Source organism: Amphibalanus amphitrite, unplaced genomic scaffold, assembly GCF_019059575.1.
Source record: "Amphibalanus amphitrite isolate SeventyFive unplaced genomic scaffold, NRLGWU_Aamphi_draft 000026F_arrow, whole genome shotgun sequence".
NCBI lineage: Eukaryota > Metazoa > Arthropoda > Thecostraca > Balanomorpha > Balanidae > Amphibalanus > Amphibalanus amphitrite.
The window spans coordinates 863,599-889,259 of record NW_024881522.1 but is presented as its reverse complement, the minus strand read 5'-3'; the positions used below and the strand labels follow the sequence as shown (position 1 = coordinate 889,259).

The 25,661-nt window shown below is 44.8% G+C and overlaps 2 protein-coding genes across 8 annotated transcripts; one reads left to right on the top strand and one right to left on the bottom strand.

The window, feature by feature from the left end:
- The first annotated feature begins 226 nt into the window (after nucleotides 1-226).
- LOC122363474 (vesicle-associated membrane protein 7-like) lies at nucleotides 227-17,701 on the top strand. 7 transcript variants are annotated; one of them, XM_043332785.1, is made up of 8 exons: nucleotides 5,310-5,331; nucleotides 5,587-5,614; nucleotides 10,001-10,246; nucleotides 13,748-13,885; nucleotides 14,758-14,842; nucleotides 15,468-15,535; nucleotides 15,856-15,948; nucleotides 16,441-17,701. In XM_043332785.1, exons 3-8 carry the CDS (start codon nucleotides 10,043-10,045, stop codon nucleotides 16,501-16,503), a joined length of 651 nt encoding a protein of 216 aa, XP_043188720.1. In that variant the 5' UTR covers nucleotides 5,310-5,331; nucleotides 5,587-5,614; nucleotides 10,001-10,042; the 3' UTR covers nucleotides 16,504-17,701. The 7 variants fall into 7 exon arrangements, with proteins under 7 accessions (XP_043188746.1, XP_043188705.1, XP_043188756.1 ...); XM_043332811.1 differs by lacking the exons at nucleotides 5,310-5,331; nucleotides 5,587-5,614 and adding an exon at nucleotides 227-249; XM_043332770.1 differs by lacking the exons at nucleotides 5,310-5,331; nucleotides 5,587-5,614 and adding an exon at nucleotides 4,877-4,962.
- A 288-nt stretch (nucleotides 17,702-17,989) lies between these two features.
- LOC122363503 (ADP-ribose glycohydrolase OARD1-like) lies at nucleotides 17,990-19,308 on the bottom strand. The gene is made up of 2 exons (XM_043332873.1): nucleotides 19,300-19,308; nucleotides 17,990-18,904 (listed from the first exon to the last, which is right to left on the bottom strand). Exon 2 carries the CDS (start codon nucleotides 18,901-18,903, stop codon nucleotides 18,532-18,534), a length of 372 nt encoding a protein of 123 aa, XP_043188808.1. The 5' UTR covers nucleotide 18,904; nucleotides 19,300-19,308; the 3' UTR covers nucleotides 17,990-18,531.
- Between the last annotated feature and the right edge of the window lie 6,353 nt (nucleotides 19,309-25,661).

Genomic DNA, 25,661 nt, shown 5'->3' with positions numbered 1-25,661 from the left:
ACGGCTGATGAAATTACATACGGCGAATCGACTGGTCAGTGGTGGTGTTCTCGTCTCAATCGGCCCAGTATTTGCTGAACATAGAATGGCTGCAATCGGCGAAAATGTCGAGTTGACCTCTCAAGGCCACCGAGGTCACCTGATGTCACCACATTCGAAACGTCTGATGAAATCGTATCCCCTGAATCGAATGGTGTTTCGTTCGTTCCGATCAGCCCAGTGGTTCCTGAGTTATCGAATGGCTGCAAGGTTGGCGGTCGAGTCGTGTTGTCCCGGAAAGGCTGCCATATACTAAAACACCTCCTAGAATATGGCAACACAATCTGGGGACCGTTGCATATTTACGTCTGGACAACGAGTTGCGGGGAAAAGTGCTGATTGTGTTGCAGTTTTAGGAGCCGGTGATTAGGCTGGATTTTTGGGATACTTTTTCGTTCCGATTCATGTATTTCATAGTGTTTGGCTTTTGAATATTTTAGTTCTTTCAGATTAATATTACTTGCCTTACAACTTTTGTGAAAACGTTTCATTTTTTTATAAGCCGACGTTCAGAGTCCTAAAAATACATCAGCACTACAATCCCAATCATTGTAAACAAACAAATGGAGCACCACTTGGCTCTGTTCCAAGGCCATTTTTTAGATTATCGGGTGGTTTTCTTGCTCTTGTGCGTTGTTTTGTTGGATGTTTTGAATCCCTTAAGATTGACTTATATCATATTTAAGAAGCATGTTGACTGAAAACAATCTGAAGTATCCAGGAGGCTGACAGAGGTCCTGACTACTGAGCAATATCAATATCAAGTTGAATAAGCTATGAAATTTTGGTTGATAAACGCAAGTTGATCGGACTCAGATATCAGCAAGAAAAAGTAAAATTAAAAGAGGTTATTGTCCAAAAACAAGCTATAATATTGCAGACCTTGGAGCAATACTGAAGAGCACGCTGAGCAGGATCATGCCAGAAAATGTTGACTGATGAGCGCATATTGATGTACCTATTGGTATGAATATTGAATGATAACTTACAACAGCAAGATAAATTAGTGCTAACTATCAAGTTAAAATCTAGAATGAATGGACTTGGGCAGTTTTACTATGCTTAGATGCTATGCAGATTGTAATGTGCATCAGGTACCAGTACCTACTCAGTGTCTGGCAAATGAAACATGTGATCATTCCATTGCTACTGGAGGAGAAAGCTTGGATCACTAAATCCACTTTATGTTGATTTTGATGTTAATTATCATCACTGTATTTCTTGAAAAAAGGATTGTAGTAAAGTTGTCAATGTGACAATCCATGCAACGATGTGATCATATTATGTGTTCATAGTCATTCGTGATAGTCATTATTGGTCCAATATACAATGGCAAAGCTCTCAGTCTCAGCGTTTCTTCCTGTGGATGGCCAGCAGTGACTCAGAGCTTAGAAGTATTAGTTTTCTTCACAGGGCTGGGATAAAAAGTACTGAGGGTAATCTTCCACCAAGGAACTCTACTTTGACATGGTATGAGATGTAGGCACAAGTAGGTAGGTGCTCAGTTCCTATAGTCAGTAGTTGTGTATGTTTAGTCGGGTTAGCTTAGATCAGATTGTTAGTTTTTTAATTTGCCAAATGTCCATAAAAATGTGACCTGAGCAATGAGCATACCTGAACCTGACTAACCTGACAGCTGACCTAACCTCAATCATCACACATATTTGCAGCCTACCCACCCAAGACCTGCATGGCAGTAGCACCCAGTTATAGGTAGGTACTCACCCTAACTCAATCTTACCTGCTAACCTTCAACTTGCCAAAAGTTAGCTCACATTGCCTAGCTGTGTCCAGGGAAACAGTCAACTGAGGAACTGGCTCATTGGGTGGCTGGTGTGAGTCTGTGAGTGTGCATTTAAAGTGTTTCTTCTCTGAAGCTGCTCTGCACTGCTGTATGTCATGTTAGATGCTCAGAAAATGTGGGAAATGATTACTAAGCTACTTAAGTGCTTTGTTAATGCTAGAGACATGAACAAGTACAGATCCTGCAGCGTACAACTATGAGTTAGGTGCTAGGTGAGTATGTTATGTGAATGTGCTGTTTCCTGTTTGACCGTAAGTATACAAACAAGCACAGGGTCACAGTTATATTCAATCTCCACATAAACATACAACAAAAACGGCCATATAGCCTAACTCCGAACACACCACAGATAACTTAAGTCTTTGAAGGCACAAAAATGTTTTGATTAACAGAACAGGTTTACAATATATCCTCTGTCCTTGAGGGATCTTGCTGCCAAGTTCAGGTATGATGACTGAACTTCAGGATTGATCAACTTTTCTTAGCCACTGCTTATATACGAGAAAGACCAAATGCTTGTTTGTTTTGATTTACAGGACATATGTATATACAATATATCATCTGTCCTTGGGGGATCTTGCTGCCAAGTTGAGGTATGATGACTGAACTTCAGGATTGATCAACCTTTTCTTAGCCACTGCTTCAGCTTATAAACGAGAAAGACCAAATGCTTGTTTGTAAACTGCGTTGAAAATTTAATGATCCACCTTCAATTCTGACATGAAGGCACAAATGAAATAGTTCCCTCTCCTTTTGGAATACACAAAGCAAAATATTTTTAGTGGATGTACAAGAGCAATTAGCATAGCTTTCCCTCAAGTTAACTTCTGGCACTGTTGATCAAGCTGTTGATGAATTACACTGACGCTTATTCGCTTCATATTTTGTAACAAACGCGCTAAAATTGCAATATAACAGCACTATATGCTTCTTGACAAAATGCAATAGTATTAAAAATTTAGTCCTGATGGCATTCATTCTTAGTGAACACGTAATTACAAAATATTTTGTAGTAACTATTAAATTCCGGCCGAAAACAGTGCACGGTTTAAAAAAGAATCATTCCAATGACGGTCCATTCTTGCGGTCCTGAAATCGCCACTAATTCCGGCCTCTCCAACGCAACTCGTTGTCCAGACGTAAATATGCGGGACCGTTTGGGAAAGAGGACCAGAAGAGACTCGAGCGCGTGCAACGACGTGCAACGAGAATGGTCGCGAATCGAGCACCTCCCGTACCCTGAAAGACTCCTTCGATTGGGACTGCCACCACTCTACTACCGGAGGCGCAGAGGCGACATGGTGACCGTATACCAGCTGCTGCACGGAGGGTTGGCCCTGTCGCCAGAAGTCTTCATGACCCGGAACAAATCAACTCGAACCGGGGGCCACGAGTGGAAGCTCGAGAAACCCAGAGCCACCAAACTCGTGCGCAGGAATGCGTTCAGCTTCAGAGTCATAGACAACTGGACTTTCTTCCGAGTGTAGTGGTCATGCACAGTCCGTAAACCAGTTCAAGGCCCGGCTGGACAAACACTGGGGCGGCATTATGTGCGATGCCCCCTATCCTTGACCCGCGCACCGACGGGGTCCGCGCCAACTTAAAACCGACGGGGGGGGGGCGGTTGACCGCCCCCTCCCCTCCCCTGATATCTCGAGAACGAAGCAAGATAGCGACAAGCGGTAAATGGCATGGGATACGCATGGACAAGGTCTTTAATTCTTACTAGGTCATTTCCAGGTCAGGTCAAAGATGACGTCACAGGGGTCAAAAATGTCCAAATGGCGGCGCTAAAAATGAAGCGAGTTTTCCCCGAATAACCTTCGAAGTAGCCAAGCTAAGAACTAACTAATGGCACCATCGTGATCCTCTCGTCAATCCGCATCGAATCTTATGTGTTGACCTCGAAAGGTAAAGGTCAAAGGTTGACCTCAGGTCACGTGACCTCAAGGTCATCATGTTTATCATTCGATGCGCCTTAACGAGCTGAACACACTGAGACCATCCGAGCGGCTGCATCTTGTTCCTGTAATTGGAATTATTAGCAAAAAAATCTTTGGTGACCCTTGATGACGTTGCATGACCTTACAGCTGCCAAAGAGCAAAAAAGGCCTAAAGGTTGTCAAGGTTGATCGTATATGAAGTCATTCATGGTAGGTATATTGGGCCATTTCGACGCGTTGTAGTGGAAAAAAACAAGGGGTTGATTTTTCCCCATTGACAAGTAAGGAATGACAAGGTCTTTACTTGATGAGTATGAGTAAGGTCCCCAATGAGTATGCCAGTATGAGTATGAGTAGAGTAAGGTCCCCATTGACAGGTAAGGAAATTGACCTGACCTTCGGTCATCGATATTGAAATACCGAGGTATACAAATTGTAACACATCAATGACCTCGTTACATCCTACGACTTTCAAAGGCCTCCGTCATCATCTGTAGCTCTGCCTCTGACACGGTGACAAAGTTGCAAAAAAGTGATTTGAGGTTGGGTCATTCGAAGTGACCTGGACCTGGTGACCTGACCTTGAAAGGTAGGGGGTTCAAACTTGCACACAATGTGTAAAATTGATGAGGGAAAACTCATGCCCAATTCCCGCTATTCACGAAAAAGTTAATCGCCCCCCCCCCCCCCCCGTCGGTGCGCGGGTTGAGAGCCCAGCCTGTATCCCGATACGAGCTCGATGAGAGCGGGATCGGATCCCCAGGCTAAGTGGCCTTTTTCAATCGCGATCACCACAAAGGTAAGGTAAGGTAAGCTGACGCCTTGATTGAGGTCTCAATGTCCCGTCTACCCAATATCTCCCTCTAATTTCTATCATCCTTCCGCCTCTGAAATGGTCTTTTCAGACCGGGAAAGCCAAAGGGCCTAACCCAACAAAACAAACCAGAACCGACTGATCGCATTTTCGTTTTGATTGAAGCATGTGGTTCGGAGCTGACGCTCGGGGGTATATTGGTTCGGAGCACTGGTCGTCTGCACGAATGACTGTGGAATAGTGTTGTCCTTCTTCGTGCCTTGTTTTAATACAGTTACGGCGCGGTAGTGTCATTTTGTCGAGCGCTTTGTGTGAACGAGTGTGTTTGTGTGTTGTTCGTCGTGGTGGGCTACTCTGGAAGGGTCTGAATATTTGTATGAATATATGAATATTTGTATTTATTTATTTATTTATTTATTTATTTATTGCGAGTTAACATTATTTGATGAGTTGAGAGGTTAGCCTCCAAAATCTGTGAACATTATTGTCGCTTTAGGATTATGATCAACGTAATATGAAGGGTTGTGACTGTCTAGGCCATAAATTGAAATCTGAATCCGTGAGGTTCATGCTTGAAATTGAAATGGGTTGATTGTCGATTGATAGGTATTTCGTCCTTTTCGAAGTGGGAAAATGAAAGAAATTCAAAGTAGGTATATCTTGATATATGAAATAACAAAGCCTGCATTTGAGCAATGCTGATCACTGGTGTGTGTTAGAACAGTAGCTGGTTGCCTGAGGGGTGTTCACGGGCACCGCACACTGCTGCGTGCGGTGTGTGCGGTGCGTCCAGCAGGCGTGGGGGTAGGGGATGGGTAGGCGACTCTGACGTCACGGCTGCGTGCGGTGGACGGTTCGCTGTGGCCAGTCCCGACCGGCCACAGCGGTCGCTGTGTGCGGTGACGGAAGGCTGACGTAGGGACGAAGTGGGCGGAGCTTGGAGGCTGTGTGCGGTCCGACCGCACACAGGACCCGTGAACAGCCCTCTGGTGTACTGTATACAGTGACTGGTGAGTGAGTCACTATTTCTTGTGTAGTTGTGTGGGCCCTTATTGTTATAGGACTCGAAACTGGGCCTTTATAAATTTTATGTGTTATAGATTATTAAATAATGAATTACAAAAATGTTGTTGGCTTCCTGAAGAAGCTCAAATACGTCTGGAAAGGAGGATAGTTGGATTAAATGTTAATGAAAAATGGACCTAATCCATCAAAATTATTTGTGTTGAATCATTCTGAATGAGTTTGGTGTCCCTAAAATGCCCTAAATAATTTTTTTAAAGTCTGAGGTCCTTACTAGATTTTTGAACAATGCCCAAGGTTCATAAATCATGAAGGACTGCAGTTTTTGAAAGCTTATCACATGCCAAGTTTGGCATGTAGGTATTTTACTGTATGCCAACAATGAATTAGTTTCCCAGGCTGAAGCTCGTAGCCAGTTTTTAAGGAGGTCTTCCCAAAATGTTGTTTCACATTGCAAACTGGTGTAACATTTTTGTCTGCTCAGTGCTCAATTTGTTAACACCATTTCACCCCCTCCCCCAGCAAATGTATTTGCTTAGGCCAGGCATGCAGTAAATTCAAGCACTACAAATAATTTACTACAAGGTGCTATTGGAATGCTATTATCTTTGATCACCATTCCAAGATTCCCCAGCTTCTCTTAGCAGGATTCATGTGGTCTGTGCATATTACCAATAAGATAGGTAAGATAGGAGCAAGTGTGCCAATGCTCAACCTTATCCCATATGTTGATGCATATGTGATGAAGGGCAATGTCAATGATGTGTGGTGATGCAATTTAAGAATGAATGATTCAGTAATTTGTTATGCATCCAGTGCTTATTATTCATATGCATCAAAGTCACATATTAAGTGGTGTCTTTTAAATGGACGCCATTTAATTGCGTCCCAGAAAAGCTATTTCTGGCACCTAAAAGCTGACTCGCCCCAAAATTGGTCCTCAGCACCTATTTGGTGGATACCAGCACCAATCATGGAAAATGACCTTAATTAGCTGTTTCTGGCACCTATTCATCGGTACGCCTTACTCTTTTTTCTGAATCTGGCACCTAAATGCTGAGCGTAGCACCAATCTAGTAGAAAAATGAACTACTGGCTGGTAGAATCATGTTGTTCTGGTATAATGACCCATGGAGTCTAGCCTAAAGGTTGCCAGTGCAGCTACACTCTAAGACAGCCCCGTAGTGATCTCAGCATTGTATATGACGTTTAAGTAAGCAAATAATATTGATTTGTTTGAAAAAACAATGTCATTTAAATATTTAAAAGTATTTATTTGTAATGCTTAAAGGGACCCTCCCACCTTAACATTAGATTTGAGTTGAGATAGCCAAAATGGGGTCCCTGGCTCACAATTACCGGTTTCGGCACTCACAACATCGAGAAATGCCTCAAATCGGAAATATTGAATTTCAAAATTGCAGCATTTTGGTTCAGAGGGGCTAATGCTTAGGAATACCCCTCTGAATGTGTGACGTCAGCGCAAATATCTAACGATTTTTAAATGTTTGACTAAAACGTTTTGTAGCACGCGGTGGTATATGCTATTTGCGCGCAACATCTGCCGCAAACGCCGCACTTCTAAAATAAAGTCGCTAGAAACAGCGGAGATCCCAAAAAAGTAAACAAAAGTAAAAGTCTAATATCTTGAAAACCGGTGAATATTTTTCGGTGAAATTTGGTAGAGTAATCGTTTTCGCTCTTTCTGAACCGAGCGACATCACTTTCATGCCAATTCATAAACTTTTTTGAAGGTGGGAGGGTCCCTTTAAAGGGAAACATTTTTGTGAGTAATTGTCTCGATTTTGACCATTAAAACGGGTATTGTATTTTTTGATGTCATCAAATAGCTCCAAAAAAGAAATGTAATGTTTTCATTCCGTTCAATGCCGCTGAAGAAACGCAGGATCTTGCGTGGGACATTGTCCGTTGTTCGCCGCGCAGAGTTGTGCCGTGGTTGTGCCTTTTTCATCCGTTTCTTACTCATGTGTGCATGAAGCTTTGATTTTGTTTTTGGTTATTGTGTGGCCGGTCAGTCAAACGCCCCTGTAGAAACCGGATGCTGCGTTTGATCGAGATGGAGTCAGACGATGATTGCAGAAAGCTAATAATATTGAAAAGAGGGCCGGTTGCGTGGCATGTCTGTTCAGAGTTGACATTTTGCTTTACTCCAGTTTATGACCTGAGAGCCTGGCTGGAAGTGACGGATCCAAACTTTTCACGTTAAAATGGCTGAGGGTGCAATTTGGGTGCAATAATCTCTACATAGCGGGCTGGTATAGCTATGCTGCAGCGTCTGGTATAGCTATGCTGCAGCGTATAGCTATGAGCGTCTTGCTATGCTGCACCATAGCTGGCTAGTGATTCTCTTTTGGCTAGAAATGGCATTAATCATTATCTCCACTGGCGAAAATGGCACTTGACATCACCGAATCATAGGTGTAGCAACGTATCTCTTTGGTGAAGGATACCTTTCACCAAAGATTTAGATTGGTGAAGGATCCTTCACCAATCTTGAGCAATGCAGGTGAGGGTCTTCACCAATGCTGGAACGACTGGGTTCGACGGTCGATCTAATGTTAAAAAAAGAAAAGCAATGCCGAATGGGATGAACAAAAAGGCTAAAACGGCAACAGGTACCCAATTACCCCATCCTTTCAGTTATGAAGCGTTATGCCCACCTTTTTCACAATTCACGCCATTTAACCCGCGAGTTGCTGGGGGGGGGGGCGTTAAACGCCCCCACTTTTTTTGCCGGGCCATAGCATAAAAACGGCGCGCCGCAGGCGCGCCAAATTTTGGGTACCTGTAGAGAATTAATTGAAGTTTATTGTGGCAGAGTTTCAAAAAAATCGGTCGGAAAATTTTTGAGATATCGAGGTTTTAGTGACGTCATGATTTCTGAGTTTTCGACCAAAAACGGCATATGTTCCAAAAATCATATAAAATCACAGAATAGAAATACAGACATACCGTAAACGCCATTAGACTGCCAATACCATGATCAATCAAATGGCTATCTTCAATTATTGATTATCGTTCCGCATTTTCCAAAATCTTGAACTGAATCTTGGCAATTTTTCGTGACCATGATACATGAATTTCTTAAATTGAACTTTTTGAGCCAAACACGTACACATATGATAAAATGAATGTCACCATCGTGTTCTACGCCCCAAATTACCTATAAAACATGTGTCACAGGCTGCGAATATCAGTTTTGATTTTCGGGGATATGTGCCTACCCGGTTGACCTGACCTTGACCCTGACCTATGCTTGACTGACCCCTATATGGAGCTGACACTCTAATAGGCCTTATAAGATGGATTGTGCACCGTTTTGACAGAGTTTATGGCGAGAGGCGCCCATTGCGAAGTCCTGAAGTCCATGCTACTGAAAGCCCGATTTCAGGTGTTTGACCTGACCTTGACCCGACCTGTGACCTCAAAATTCAACTTTAAAGTACTCATCTGAAGCGTCTTGTCGCGCTCTTTCGTTTGCCGCCTCGTGCGTTTCGCTGCGCCTATTGGTTCTCGAGTTATCGGCTGGGGGCGTTTAACGCCCCCCCCCCCCCAGCAAACGGTGGGTGGCGAAATACCCCAGCAACTGCCGGGTTAATAAATGATAGGTAATATAGCCGAAAACTGTATTGAAGTTGGTAAACGTGTAAATGTGTCTCAGTAAATGCCGTGAATATCGAAATAAATTGGCTTGTTTTTACTCGTGGGAAAGTTGTAAGACTTTGGTCACGAAAAAAAATGCAGTGGAGCATACCTTTAGGTTCCAAAGGTATGCTTGGATGGTGGATACCTTTGGTAGGTATCCATTATTCCAAAGGTATGCTTGGATACCTAAAAATTCAATTTTAGGCATGTACTGAAAAGTTGACGTTAATTAGATGATAATGGCGTGAGACATTTGCGAGAAAAAAAAAACCAGGAGTTGGCGAAATTTCCCCCCCCCCCTCCACTGCGGTAAGGTCCTGCACCCTCTCCGAAGGTTCAGGTGACATCCTTCACCAATATTTTTGGCGCTCCTACACCCATGCACCGAATGCAACGTTCATGTTTGTTAGGATACATAAATTCAGGAAGATTACGCGGATTAGGTAGGCAAACGTGGAATAAAATAGGTGCTGGATGTTTTGGTTTTGGTGCTGAATCAGCAAACAGCAAATACGGAGTTCAACTAGACGATCTGGCAACTTTAGGCTGTGTGGAAGCAATTAGGTGCCAGATTCAGATATTAGGGTCGAATAAGCATTTTGGGGCTGATCAGCAATTAGGTGCCAGAAACAGCTTTTTAGGGACCAGAAACAAATATACCCCCTTTTAAATCATGCTTGAAATGCTTGATATTTTATTTTATCTTTCCAGGTGATCTGAGCTGATTGAGCTGCCCAAGATAAACCAGCAGCCATGACAATTCTATTTAGTATGATTTCAAGAGGCACCACCATCCTTGCCAAATGCGCCACCTGTCCAGGCAACTTCATGGAGGTGGTGGAGCTGATCCTCCCCAAGATTGGGCTGCAAGATTCCAAACTTACCTATGCCCATGGAGACTATCTGTTTCACTATGTCACTGAGGCTGGAGTTATTTATCTTTGCATCACAGATGATGTGAGTACAGGGGCTTATTTTGTTTGAGACAAAGCTTATATCGTTCTGTGTTTCAACAAAATAACTTCTTTGCTTCAGGATATTTCACCTCTAAAAAGACTGCAAGTCAGTTGGTTGTGGGGATGCTGAGATAGTGTCTTCACTCTTCAGCGTATGACCTGGGCCAGCCAGCTGGCTGCTCATTAGGGGTACCCATTTTTGGGTCAGTTTTTCAAATTTTAGGTGGGGGTGGATTTTCCCATTATTTAGTCTATTCTGATTCCATCTGTGCCAAAAATATCAAAATCAGACCATTTCTAGGGGTCGCGAATTCAAATTGAAAATGCCAATTTTAGCGAAAAATCGGCCAAATTAATACTATTTAATTTTGGAACAAGGTTACCATGCCAACAAGTTGGGGTCAATTTTCCCATTATTTGGTCTGTTCTGATTCCATCTGTGCAAAAAATAACGAAGGCAAACGATTTTTGGGGGTCACGAATTCAAAATGAACATGTCAATTTTAGCAGAAAATCGACCAAATTACCATTATTTTATGTTGGGACAAGGTTACCATGCCAACAGGTCGGGGTCGATTTTATCATTATTTGCTCTGTTCTGGATCTATAGCAGTGACAGAAGTAACGATATTAGATCACTTTTATGGGTCGCAAGCTTGCATTGGAGTTTTAATTTTAGTGGAAAAATGACTTCATTTCAACGATTATAAATATGCAAAGCCAACGTGTTCCAGTGGTATTAATGGCTGTTAGACACCGTGCAACATTGCTTTAGTTATAGCCTGTAGGTATATTCGACGTGCAGCGGTAAAAAAGAGCACCAAAAATATCATTTTGGTCAATGAACAGCATATGCTCATTTACACTCACTCTGGCTTAGACCGTCATTACCACCTACACAAGACCGCAACTCTTAGAACGAATGGCTATGTAGTCAGGGGGCTAAAATCAGCGATCGAGGCTTTCTCATTGGAACCACCTAATTTTCAATGAGTCGTCTCATTCAGCAAAGGAAATGACCAATCCCTAGGACATGAACATTGACCTATCGATACAATTTGGGTGGAAGGGGCATTAAAAACCGTTACGGTATAACCATATAACTCGCATGCCGTATTTTAACGGAAATATGGCATGAAGTAGATAAAGAAGTTATCAATTGCTTCTGTATATCTATACCGAGATAAAAACAGCACTAAGCTATGCCGGTATGCATGAATGATGACCTTTGCCAATTTGCTAGCCGACCTCCCCGAGTCCCGGAGTTGCAGAGACGGATGAGGGAGGGGCGCAAGCCTTACACCACCGTCGGGTGGCTGCTGTATGAGTTTAGCTTTGCCCCTCCCCCACAAACACCCAAACCCGCACACAGCATGTGCGTTTGAGCATATGGAAAGGAAGCTGGCCAAGAACATCACAGGACAGTAACACCGAAACTCCGGAAACTCCATCCTCACCCCATTATGAAAGAAATATGTTTGCAATTTTGCTTATGACGGACAGCACTGGCCTGGCCGAACGCGTGCACGACTGCTCGTGACTCCAATTCTGGGCATGTGTCACTTCTATACCAGCTGATGACTTGAGACGGGTGCAGATAGCATGTCATGGAACCAGTGCCTGGTGACGGCCGCTGCCAGCAGTATCCTTTCAAGATAACGGACCTTACACTGCACACTGCACTCTACAGGCTCAGTCCAAACCCTCAGCTGATGTTGAACTGAAGTCGACGAATGCCATCCGTCTCCCTCATCCGTCAACCGTCTCTGCAACTCCGGGACTCGGGGAGGTCGGCTAGCAAATTGGCAAAGGTCATCATTCATGCATACCGGCATAGCTTAGTGCTGTTTTTATCTCGGTATAGATATTCAGAAGCAAAACGAAGATGAAGATGAAGATGAAGATGTCATTGCCTAAAGCTGGAAATTAGGAAGGTGCCAAAGTCTAGACGGCTCAGCCAACTCCGAGGTAGAACCGTTTACTGACTCCTGGCATTGCCTGGGGGCCGACACAGTGGGTGGGCCATTGACCTTAGGTGGCGGACCTGGTTCTCCTCGTCTTCAGTCTCTGCACGCACACTCCCTCATATGATGCGTCCTGGTACCACCATACGGCCCATGCAGGATGAAAATCTCCTGCTACATTAGTTTCTTCAAGCTCAGACGCCAACTAGGTACCTGAGATCACAAGTGATCTGTGCAAGAAGCTGTGAAAGGTCTTCGTCACATATCAACCATGCACGTATCAGCGCATGGCTAGTCGCCTGTGGTCGAATATGAACTCGTAAATGATCTGCAGTTGTATCGGAAACTCTTACACAAGAACGGTGTGTATCTGTCCCCACTGAAGAAATGGAATAGTACATGATTGGTGGGCATGGAAAGAATCGACGCTTTCGAGTTTGTTTTCGGATTAGAAGTTGATATTTTTGGGTAGAACACCCAGATTTATCCTACCCTGTCTCATAGGTGTATTACATCGTAGCCGTGAGCGATCAGGACGGAGTTTCTTGTGGAAGCATACGGTCAAAATGGTTCGATCGTTTTTTAATTACATGATTTGAAATCCATTCGAAGCCATGATCTGTGAGATGTATCCTGAGCTCATTTGCACAAACTTTAATTGTATGGACACATAGAGCCTGTCATGAACAGAGACGTGGCAACTGAAAGGTCACATTTTAATTTGACCTCACAGGTCATCAAAGGTCACCATAACAACTCATGACCTTCAAGAGGCAGAAGATTTCAAAAATGATTACACGCTGACCAGAGTGATAGCAAGAACAGGGGCAAAACATCCCGGGCCGGGATGTTTTGCTCCTGTTGTTGGTCGCCGGGATTCCCGGCGCTTTTCACCAAATGTTACAATATCGACATCGTAATGATCGCTAGTAAAGCATTTAACCGGAACCACGTGATGGAGCACATCGATCTGGATGAGGAAATGAGCGCTCAATGACCCCTCTACCCGACTTTCAAAACAAAAACTTTGCCTTTAGTGCGATTTATTATCAGCGTCAAATAGGCATATTTCTAGGTAAATACGCAAATTTCAATCTCAATTCGCGACCCCTAAACCACCTTTGATTTTAATATTTTTGGCATCATTGGAATCACAAGCCGCGAAATAATGGGAAAAACCACCCCCACCCACAAATTTCCAAAATCGGGAAAAATGGGTACCCCTACTGCTCATGCTCATTATTTTCTGTTAATCTATAAAATACTTTGTTTCACTCTCACTCGCAATAACCCCACATTTTATTCAATGGATGTAAATTACTTATTTACATAGATGAGACGACCATTTTACAACACGATGATAAGCACAGATCGATACTCGGCTGCCCCGTCGGCAACTCTAAAAGTGTGTCGCCGATCAGCCAATTGGGTGTACCCTAGAAATATAACGTGACGTCGCGTTTCTGCGCCGTTTACCGACACCCTTGCCTAGTGTGCGTTATTGACACAACCCAATTCCCGTGCGCGGCCGCTGGCAGGCGTTCGAGCGTTCGCGGGCGTTCAGCTTCCTGCTGGAGCTGAAGAAGCGCTTCACCACCGTGTACGGGTACCGGCTGCACTCGGCTCTGCCGTACGCCATGAACAGCGAGTTCTCTCCACTGATGGCCAGCGAGATGGTAAGCACTGGCGGCGGGACTGGCTCCTAGACTCCGGAACGGGGTTCATTCTTCATCACACCGACGGCTAGGAAAGGAAGGCGATGGGACGGATAAGAAGGAAACCATGTCGGAATGAGACGTACCTTCCAGTCCCTGCCACTGTCTTTACAAGTTGTGACATTTTTTGCTAACTTCATTGTTTTCTGCTGGACGTCAACGTATCACGCATGTCGGAGGTGCTCAATGACAAGTGAACGTAGTTAGAAGTCCAGTGAGAAAAAGCATTGTTTTTGGGCTCCTTAGTTTATAAACATAATACTACCGACATCTGGAAAAGTTTTAGACTGTTTTTATTGAGTGAGGAATCGGAGATCAGTGTTAGGAATTGGAGGTCATCCTCCCTTCTGTTTGAAAGTCATTGCTTATTCAAGATAAGGGCGAATTAATGTGTTTGATATTAGCAGGATTCTTGCTGTATAACATTCCACTGAAACAGAAGCCATCTCAGACTGGCTACAGTGAGGGTACTCAATGTTGTCGGTACTGTGTGCGGCTTTCTGGCGGGACACGCCGGCTCTGGCCACGCTAGCCAGTGACTGGTGACTCGTTGAGGCGATTTCCAGGACGCTTCCAGACGCCTAGATCGAATGTTGATAGCGCTGCCCGTCGTATCAATAGTTGATGTATAGGATATCATCGCAAAACATTCCTGTTCCTTGTCACTGGGTGGTCACGGGAATGGCATCCTTCTTTTTATCATTACGCATAGCTAATTGACGGCGAAAAACGGTACATTTTATAAACAATAGAACGTCTTTTTATTTGTTTCGTTGTCATGAGGGCAACCACCCCTGTGTAGCACGGGCTAACTGCTGGTGTTGTGTTGACAGAGGCGGTACTCGGAGTCGAGGAGCACCCTGGCCAAGGCCCAGGCAGATATGGATGAACTGAAGGAGATCATGGTGCAGAACATCGGTAAGAGGACGTCATCGGGAAGGAATTAATACGGCGTCTTTAATCGATTTGTTAGGCAGGCCTCGGGGTCTTTATCCGTCGTTAGTTCCACCTTTTGTTATATCTGATTTTATTTTCACATTAATAGAGTCCGCTCCTGGGTTTGTGTTGGATATTCCCACATATAAAGTTGATTTTTCCGATTTCGAATATGTCTACAATTTTTTTCTTTCTTTTATCATTTGTTAGAACAAAGCAACTCAATTTCTGCCCTCCGGGCATGTCTGTGTGCCCTCAGGCGCCATGACGTCATTTTTTAGCTAACGCCGCGCCGCGTTGACGCCGCGGACCTTGAAGTGCCGGTACTGCGTGGTTTTGTCGGTTGATTGGGTTCATTTAGGACGTGGTTATTAAAGTTGTAGCGGTCTTTGTACTCCCACATGCTTCTGTACGTTGAACGCTTTATTGTACACAAAAATGAAAGACGTAAAGGGAAGGATACATTGAAAGGCAAACAGAGGAAGGCGTCTCCTTCCATTATCAAACATTAGGTAAAAAAAAAAATCAAGCAATGTTCGATGTAGCCCTGTTGTAAACACAAGCAATTTAAGTGTTGTTCCGTGTTTTCTCTGCGTTTTGTTTTCAGACAGCATCGCGTCTCGAGGAGAAAGGCTAGAGCTTCTCGTCAGCAAGACGGAAAACCTCAGTGCAAACGTAAGCTATCGCTTGGTTCTTACTTCAGGTAGCTCAGGTAGCGACGCTAGGATGCTCAATATGGCTTCCTTTTTAAGATCATTGCACATCAAATTAACTGAATAACTCATGTGCCAATTACCAAGCGCCATTGTTCACGCTATGACCATTGTGTGTTGATGCCAATCCACCTTTGTTTTATTAGGCAAATCAGTCATCACTGGCGTTCGCTCCATCCATTTACAATATATTTAGTTGCTAACAGAGGTCGGTGGCGCACCAGGAGACAGCGGCCCGACGTGTGAACGTACTACTACTAACTCTCCCGTGTTGTGCGACAGAGTGTCAGTTTCCGGTCGACCAGTCGGAACCTGGCCAGGGCCATGTGGTGGAAAAACGTCAAAATCATCGTGGCCTGCGCCGTGGTCTGTCTCGTAAGTTGTCATCACGCAGCTGATACTTGATAGGCTATTGATAATGCTGAGCTTTGATGTATCGGTGTCGAATTTCAGTGCCATTTTTAGCGGTGCAATAATCAATTCATCCACTAATTGCTCATAGTCGGTTCTTTGTATCGGTATGAACTATAATAAAACCACACAATGGTTTGCTTTAATGTCGAAAAGACGTAAATGTCTTTCGACCATATCAGATTTATAATGCATGCTTTCATAACTTCGAAAACAAAGTGACACGAAAAAGGAAAAAACTGATGCAATGACATTTTTGTACCTATGGTTAACAGAAAACAGGGCATACATTGCGGTTGGCCATACGTAATAGTTGCTTCAATACGATTCGCCTTTGCTATAGCATGCATTATATAACTGCTTCGTTACGTCGTCTTGGCATTTACGTTACGTGCAGTGTGCAGTGTGCAGCCTCCCACCGCCCGACTGAAGCGCCACCTATCTGGCCCGTTCCAGCTGGTCCTCTACGGCATCGTCACCTACGCGTGTGGCGGCTTCAAGTGGAGCAAGTGCACTTAGTGTCAGCCGAGGGAAGTGACTCCGTCGCCTGTACGGAGCCCGGACGTCCGCTTCTCCCGGCAGGAACCGGTCCATTGTACTTCTCAGGACTGCGCGGTCCTAAACATTGTCTACAGTTACAGCTTCATTTCTGTGTGCTACGCGGTCTGAGGCGGCTGATTGGATTGTCAATTGGGGAGCCTCAGTTCAGGTATGTCTGAGGTGGTGACTGGTTGAATCCAGGCAGACGTGAAGGCTGCCGGCTGCTGATGTGTGTTAGAACAGTGGCTGGCCGGTGTATACGGCGAGTGAGTTGCTATACTTGCTTGGTATGCTGTGCACTCAAGTGCTAACGTTGTCAGACAAGATATCAAGATATTTGCGTTGATCTGCTACACTATAATAAGTCGATTCAGCTTCCCATCAGCTATATTTTCCACCTCATGATGCGTCAAGCGTATTCCTAATTCATTCCGGTCAATATGATATTCGGACAATTATTCAGTAGATCACTTCCTTGCATTCCTCGCTTGATCTTTCTGAGCATGCCTTCATGAAAATTACAGATTGGCTGATGATAAGTGCATTTGGCAAATGGTTGTAAGTGGCAGAGACCGGTTTAGATGTTGGTCGACTAGCTTCAGCTGCGATGGTAGATGGACGACTTTTGTATGTACCGCAGGCAAATATGCGTGCCTGTTTGGGATCGGACGGTCCACCTCAGACTAAGCACGGCTATACGGGTGCTCTGAACCCCGGATCAGTAGTCCAGTGAGTGCCGGTGTGTAATGTATATGGCTATATCCTTTTGTGTAGGCTGTGTTTCCAGACCGGGAGGATTTGCTTCATCAAACGTTATCTGGGAGCTTATGTGCTTAATATCTACCCGCAGCCGCAAGCGGTGTTGCGTTCGTCCCTGGATTCCAGTAACCCTTCCGTTGCGTATAGATATCCTAGGTATCCACTGTACGGTATTCAGTTGGTGCGCAGGTCTTGATTGTTGCATACTATTTATAAGTTCCAACAACCAATGTACCGATGGGCTATATACGATCTGTTTCAACATCTACAATATATTGGGCTGTGTTGTGAATATGATGATTAGCAGATACGTATTTGTTTGATGATGGGATTGCCATGCCAAGATGTGAGATGTGAAATATAACTCAGTATTGCATGTGCGCAATTATTCTTGTGTAATAAAAGCATCATGATGTGCGCCTATTTCAATTACTGCTGAATGCAGTGTCGTGCAAATCTACATTTGTATCATGATTTTCAGCTCAGGCGCTGCAATGGAGGGAGTGGGTGACTAGTGACTGCTGAATGTCGAATCGCTACCTTTGGTTTGCCAAGACTCGTCTGCGATTGAATCGCGTTGGTTCTTGGCTCCCAAAACGCTTGCTGCACAATGCAGTTATTTTAATATCGGAAGAACGGACCCATGAGCATAGTGGTTCAACAGCCTCCGGCTCCGCGTTGGCAGCTCACGGGTCACATAACGGGAAAACATTGCGGAGTTTTATTGCACAGCTCTTAGTAATACTGGAAGCAGCGGGGTCGCCGTCAATCGTGTCATTGCAGATCAATGTCCAGCATAGACGGCGACGCATGAATGGTCAATAGTCACAACTTGACCTCTGCTAAGAGAATACAAGCACCTCAAACGGCAGGTCAATCAAACTTAGTTCAGTTTTGGGCAGATGATAAATCAATGAACCCATGAATGAATGGCAATCAAGCTGTTTGAACATCGCAGAACACTGGCTTCAGAACTTCCCTAACACCACTATTGGCCAACCATTAATGCCTCACTAAAACGTAAGAAAATGTATTCAACAAAAAATGGACGAAATTCTGGTTTCAACCCACTCTTCTGAAGGCAACATTATGCCATTCATGACAAGGAAGCGACACAATCCATTTAGCGTCATCCACTTGTGACAGCACAGCACTCGAGGATCATTATCAATCACAGATCAGTTAACTGGTCCCCTTTAGACCTCAGAAAGTGTCTTTAACACTCCTCTCCCGGCCACTTCCTTCCTGCTACAGCGAGTAGATTTCAACTTTGACGGCCGTGTCCTTGAACTCGGAGCGAATCATGGCTAGGACTCGGTCCCAGCTGAGTCGGTCCAGCCCGCAGCCGATGCGTGGCATCGCCAAGTGCTTCACGTCATGCGCCACACAGTGCTCCTTGAGCGCGTGCAGCGACCGACGCAGTGTGTCGTAGGTCGGCCGGTCGCTGTACTTTTGTTTGGTGACCAGCGCATAGATGAAGCGCTCACCGCGCCGCAGGACCGCCACCTCGCCCGGCCGGCAGTGCTGTGAGCGTATCTCCGGAACGCCGCCAAACTTCATTTTGAATGTGAGAGCGATGCCTTTGCCCAGCCTGCAGTCGGCAGAGATGCAGTGGGCCATGCTGTGTGAAGATGGGCAGGAGAAGATGTCGCCAGAGACCATGGTTACATTAGACTCCATTGCCATATGATGAGAAGAGGTGGCAGCTGATTTTCCCTTTCAGTCAGCTAAATTCAGATGAGGCTGTAAACAGACTAAGGTCAGGGGCCAGGGCTCACTGCATTCCCAGTGGATCACACTCACTTCAAAAGCAAGTAAAAAATTAAGAGATATAGGGGTAGAGGATATCATGCCTTGTATGTGGTGTGCTTAACTCATGAAAAACAAACTCTAAGAGCCATGTTTTAGCACATGATGTTACCCGACACCATCAGGCATTGATCCTTAGCATCTATGGAAATATAAGCGAAAATGGGCAATTCTTCTTACATTTCCATGAAAACTAAACACCAATACCTGGTAGTGTCAGGTTGAGGTAGCGCCATGCGATGGAACATGTAACGGAAGTTGGCACAGATTCAGCACAGATTCAGCACAGCACAGATTCGGTAGGGGGAAAAAGGCCCCGGTAGAGGGAAACCTTTATGACCCGTTTTCCCCTAGAAATGACGTCACAAAGAGGTAAAAATGGGTATCAATCGAAAGCTCTCGTTTACCCAGACACAGTCCTGCAGGAAAATTCCACTTTTTCCCCATAGGAAAGTTTTTACGGGAAAATCAAAATTTTGGGTCAATGGGGGGTCCCCCCCCGATTTCGTTCAAAATCGGCACACAGGTGCCCCACCACCAGCCGAGAAACTTTCCCCAAAACGGTCCCCGTTGCATTGACGTTTAAGGCCCTTAAAGCCCCGTAAACTCGTAAAAAAATCCGTAAATTCGCCCTTGTACGGCCAAAAACGGGGCGCTAGGGTAAAAATGGGTATCAATCGAAAGCTCTCGTTTACCCAGACACAGTCCTGCAGGAAAAATCCACTTTTTCCCCATAGGAAAGTTTTTACGGGAAAATCAAAATTTCGGGTCAATGGGGGGTCCCCCCCGATTTCGTTCAAAATCGGCACACAGGTGCCCCACCACCAGCCGAGAAACTTTCCCCAAAACGGTCCCCGTTGCATTGACGTTTAAGGCCCTTAAAGCCCCGTAAACTCGTAAAAAATCCGTAAATTCGCCCTTGTACGGCCAAAAACGGGGCGCTAAAGTAAAAATGGGTATCAATCGAAAGCTTTCGTTTACCCAGACACAGTCCTGCAGGAAAATTCCACTTTTTCCCCATAGGAAAGTTTTTACGGGAAAATCAAAATTTTGGGTCAATGGGGGGTCCCCCCCGATTTCGTTCAAAATCGGCACACAGGTGCCCCACCACCAGCCGAGAAACTTTCCCCAAAACGGTCCCCGTTGCATTGACGTTTAAGGCCCTTAAAGCCCCGTAAACTCGTAAAAAATCCGTAAATTCGCCCTTGTACGGCCAAAAACGGGGCGCTAGGGTAAAAATGGGTATCAATCGAAAGCTCTCGTTTACCCAGGCACAGTCCTGCAGGAAAATTCCACTTTTTCCCCATAGGAAAGTTTTTACAGGAAAATCAAAATTTCGGGTCAATGGGGGGTCCCCCCCGATTTCGTTCAAAATCGGCACACAGGTGCCCCACCACCAGCCGAGAAACTTTCCCCAAAACGGTCCCCGTTGCATTGACGTTTAAGGCCCTTAAAGCCCCGTAAACTCGTAAAAAATCCGTAAATTCGCCCTTGTACGGCCAAAAACGGGGCGCTAGGGTAAAAATGGGTATCAATCGAAAGCTCTCGTTTACCCAGGCACAGTCCTGCAGGAAAATTCCACTTTTTCCCCATAGGAAAGTTTTTACAGGAAAATCAAAATTTCGGGTCAATGGGGGGTCCCCCCCGATTTCGTTCAAAATCGGCACACAGGTGCCCCACCACCAGCCGAGAAACTTTCCCAAAAAAACGGTCCCCGTTGCATTGACGTTTAAGGCCCTTAAAGCCCCGTAAACTCGTAAAAAAATCCGTAAATTCGCCCTTGTACGGCCAAAAACGGGGCGCTAGGGTAAAAATGGGTATCAATCGAAAGCTCTCGTTTACCCAGACACAGTCCTGCAGGAAAAATCCACTTTTTCCCCATAGGAAAGTTTTTACGGGAAAATCAAAATTTCGGGTCAATGGGGGGTCCCCCCCGATTTCGTTCAAAATCGGCACACAGCTGCCCCACCACCAGCCGAGAAACTTTCCCCAAAACGGTCCCCGTTGCATTGACGTTTAAGGCCCTTAAAGCCCCGTAAACTCGTAAAAAATCCGTAAATTCGCCCTTGTACGGCCAAAAACGGGGCGCTAGGGTAAAAATGGGTATCAATCGAAAGCTCTCGTTTACCCAGGCACAGTCCTGCAGGAAAATTCCACTTTTTCCCCATAGGAAAGTTTTTACAGGAAAATCAAAATTTCGGGTCAATGGGGGGTCCCCCCCGATTTCGTTCAAAATCGGCACACAGGTGCCCCACCACCAGCCGAGAAACTTTCCCCAAAACGGTCCCCGTTGCATTGACGTTTAAGGCCCGTAAAGCCCCCTAGACTCGTAAAATATCCGTAAAATCGCCTTTGTACGGACAAAAAAGTGGTGCTATGGTAAAAATGGGTATCAATCGAAAGCTCTCGTTTACCCAGACACAGTCCTGCAGGAAAATTCCACTTTTTTCCCATAGGAAAGTTTTTACGGGAAAATCAAAATTTTGGGTCAATGGGGGGTCCCCCCCGATTTCGTTCAAAATCGGCACACAGGTGCCCCACCACCAGCCGAGAAACTTTCCCCAAAACGGTCCCCGTTGCATTGACGTTTAAGGCCCTTAAAGCCCCGTAAACTCGTAAAAAAATCCGTAAATTCGCCCTTGTACGGCCAAAAACGGGGCGCTAGGGTAAAAATGGGTATCAATCGAAAGCTCTCGTTTACCCAGACACAGTCCTGCAGGAAAATTCCACTTTTTCCCCATAGGAAAGTTTTTACGGGAAAATCAAAATTTCGGGTCAATGGGGGGTCCCCCCCGATTTCGTTCAAAATCGGCACACAGGTGCCCCACCACCAGCCGAGAAACTTTCCCCAAAACGGTCCCCGTTGCATTGACGTTTAAGGCCCTTAAAGCCCCGTAAACTCGTAAAAAATCCGTAAATTCGCCCTTGTACGGCCAAAAACGGGGCGCTAGGGTAAAAATTTGCTAGGTAAAAAATTTGCTGTCATCGCTGACCTACCATCTGGTAGGGCTAATATGACATCACCAATAACTGATGAAGACGTGCTTTCTGCTCTTCGTCAGCTGAAAAGTGGGAAAACAGCTGGACATGATGGGGTGTCTGCTGACCACCTGCTACATCTACATGCAGAATCTTTGCCATGTCTTTTGGCACATTTGTTCAATTGCATGCTAAATCATTGTGTGCTTCCTGACAGCCTAATTTATTCTTTGTTAGTCCCCATTGTCAAGAATAAGAATGGTGCGTTGGACGACAAATCAAATTATAGGGCTATAGCCCTATCGACAACCATATCAAAGGTGTTAGAACTTATTCTGGTTGAAAAGCTAGCTCCCTTCTTAAAGACATGTGAATCCCAATTTGGATTCAAGGATGGCCATTCGACATCTCATGCTGTTTATGCATTTAAAGAGACAGTGAACTATTACACAGAGCGAGGCAGTTCGGTGTATGTGTCCTTCTTAGATGCGAGTAAGGCGTTTGACAGAGTGTGTCATGCCACGCTTTTTAAGATACTTGATCAACGAAAAGTTCCCCCAATATATTTGAAACTTCTTATTCACTGGTACGGGCATCAGAGAATGAGTGTCAAATGGGCCAGTAGGGAATCAGTGTCATTTTCCATCCAGAATGGTGTAAGGCAGGGCGGAAACCTCTCCCCATTGCTGTTCAATGTATATATTGATGATCTGTTGATTAAGTTGCGTTCTCTTCGAACTGGATGTTTTGTTGGCGATTGTGCCGTCAATGTCATCGCCTATGCGGATGATATAGTGCTTCTATCCCCCACCAGACAAGGGCTTCAGACTCTGGTGGATCAGTGCGAATGTTTTGCTGTGTCCAGAGATATAAGGTTTAATATATATTGAGACGGGTTACACAGCACATTGGGTGGACGCGTTTCGTCTAAATGACTTTTTCGACACCCTCTCGGAAATTAAAACAATACAAACACAAGTCATTTAGACGAAACGCGTCCACCCAATGTGCTGTGTAACCCGTCTCAATATATATATTTGTCTATTACTACTCAATAAGGTTTAATGTGCAAAAAACTGTGTGCATGGTTTTTAACCCTAGGAAGCCTTATAAAGCTAGTCATTTAATGAACTCTAAGGAGCCAAAAATCGCACTGTGTGGTGAGAATCTGAAATGGGTCAGTCAATTTAAATACCTTGGCCATATCATTTCTAATGACTTATGTGATGTGCCCGATATTCGAAGGGTAAAGCGCTCAATGTACTATATGACCAACATGCTTTATGCAAAGCTCAGGCATGCTAATAAGAGTTTACTTATAAAATTATTTAAGTCATACTGTACACATATGTATGGATGTGAACTATGGAATGTTGATACCAATCAGAGATCTCTTCGTGAAATGCATGTAGCGTATCATCGGTGTATTAAAAAGCTTATGAATTTGCCCCTTGGAACCAGAAATCATGAACTGTGTCATCGAGTCAAATTACTTACTTGTCCTATGCTTCTAGCTAAAAGACAGCTCATGTTTCACCGTCGCATCAATCAAAGCAGTAATGGTATTGTCCAGTGTATTAGAAATAGTGTAATAGGCCGTAATGGATTATCTGCGAAAGCTAGCCTCGCAATACGGAGACGCTACGACCTACTAGGCTTGGATTTCAGTGTCATAACTCCATTTGACTTACAAAACATATTTATGTCGAACATTGAGCGTATAGTCAATGAACGCATGATGAGGCGGGACCAAGGCGGGACCACCTAGATGTAATGACTTAGATGCCTGACTTGATGGGTAAAACGTAGCTGTGCTATGTCTGCATGTTCGTGTGTTGTGTTGGTGTGTATTGTTATGTGTTGAATATGTACCGTGAAATATCGGTGCGAAATAAATGGATTATTATTATTATTATTATTATTATTAAAAATGGGTATCAATCGAAAGCTCTCGTTTACCCAGACACAGTCCTGCAGGAAAATTCCACTTTTTCCCCATAGGAAAGTTTTTACGGGAAAATCAAAATTTCGGGTCAATGGGGGGTCCCCCCCGATTTCGTTCAAAATCGGCACACAGGTGCCCCACCACCAGCCGAGAAACTTTCCCCAAAACGGTCCCCGTTGCATTGACGTTTAAAGCCCTTAAAGCCCCGTAAACTCGTAAAAAATCCGTAAATTCGCCCTTGTACGGCCAAAAACGGGGCGCTAAAGTAAAAATGGGTATCAATCGAAAGCTTTCGTTTACCCAGACACAGTCCTGCAGGAAAATTCCACTTTTTCCCCATAGGAAAGTTTTTACGGGAAAATCAAAATTTTGGGTCAATGGGGGGTCCCCCCCGATTTCGTTCAAAATCGGCACACAGGTGCCCCACCACCAGCCGAGAAACTTTCCCCAAAACGGTCCCCGTTGCATTGACGTTTAAGGCCCTTAAAGCCCCGTAAACTCGTAAAAAATCCGTAAATTCGCCCTTGTACGGCCAAAAACGGGGCGCTAGGGTAAAAATGGGTATCAATCGAAAGCTCTCGTTTACCCAGGCACAGTCCTGCAGGAAAATTCCACTTTTTCCCCATAGGAAAGTTTTTACAGGAAAATCAAAATTTCGGGTCAATGGGGGGTCCCCCCCGATTTCGTTCAAAATCGGCACACAGGTGCCCCACCACCAGCCGAGAAACTTTCCCCAAAACGGTCCCCGTTGCATTGACGTTTAAGGCCCGTAAAGCCCCCTAGACTCGTAAAATATCCGTAAAATCGCCTTTGTACGGACAAAAAAGTGGTGCTATGGTAAAAATGGGTATCAATCGAAAGCTCTCGTTTACCCAGACACAGTCCTGCAGGAAAATTCCACTTTTTTCCCATAGGAAAGTTTTTACGGGAAAATCAAAATTTTGGGTCAATGGGGGGTCCCCCCCGATTTCGTTCAAAATCGGCACACAGGTGCCCCACCACCAGCCGAGAAACTTTCCCCAAAACGGTCCCCGTTGCATTGACGTTTAAGGCCCTTAAAGCCCCGTAAACTCGTAAAAAATCCGTAAATTCGCCCTTGTACGGCCAAAAACGGGGCGCTAGGGTAAAAATGGGTATCAATCGAAAGCTCTCGTTTACCCAGACACAGTCCTGCAGGAAAATTCCACTTTTTCCCCATAGGAAAGTTTTTACGGGAAAATCAAAATTTCGGGTCAATGGGGGGTCCCCCCCGATTTCGTTCAAAATCGGCACACAGGTGCCCCACCACCAGCCGAGAAACTTTCCCCAAAACGGTCCCCGTTGCATTGACGTTTAAGGCCCTTAAAGCCCCGTAAACTCGTAAAAAATCCGTAAATTCGCCCTTGTACGGCCAAAAACGGGGCGCTAGGGTAAAAATGGGTATCAATCGAAAGCTCTCGTTTACCCAGACACAGTCCTGCAGGAAAATTCCACTTTTTCCCCATAGGAAAGTTTTTACGGGAAAATCAAAATTTCGGGTCAATGGGGGGTCCCCCCCGATTTCGTTCAAAATCGGCACACAGGTGCCCCACCACCAGCCGAGAAACTTTCCCCAAAACGGTCCCCGTTGCATTGACGTTTAAAGCCCTTAAAGCCCCGTAAACTC

Excerpts from the sequence above, each read along its gene's own strand:
- LOC122363474 (XM_043332811.1), top strand. The coding sequence starts at position 10,043 with ATGACAATTCTATTTAGTATGATTTCAAGAGGCACCACCATCCTTGCC. Across the intron at positions 13,886-14,757 it reads CACTGATGGCCAGCGAGATG|AGGCGGTACTCGGAGTCGAG; the intron begins GTAAGCACTGGC and ends TTGTGTTGACAG. Across the intron at positions 15,949-16,440 it reads CCTGCGCCGTGGTCTGTCTC|CTGGTCCTCTACGGCATCGT; the intron begins GTAAGTTGTCAT and ends GGCCCGTTCCAG.
- LOC122363503 (XM_043332873.1), bottom strand. The coding sequence starts at position 18,903 with ATGGCCCACTGCATCTCTGCCGACTGCAGGCTGGGCAAAGGCATCGCT.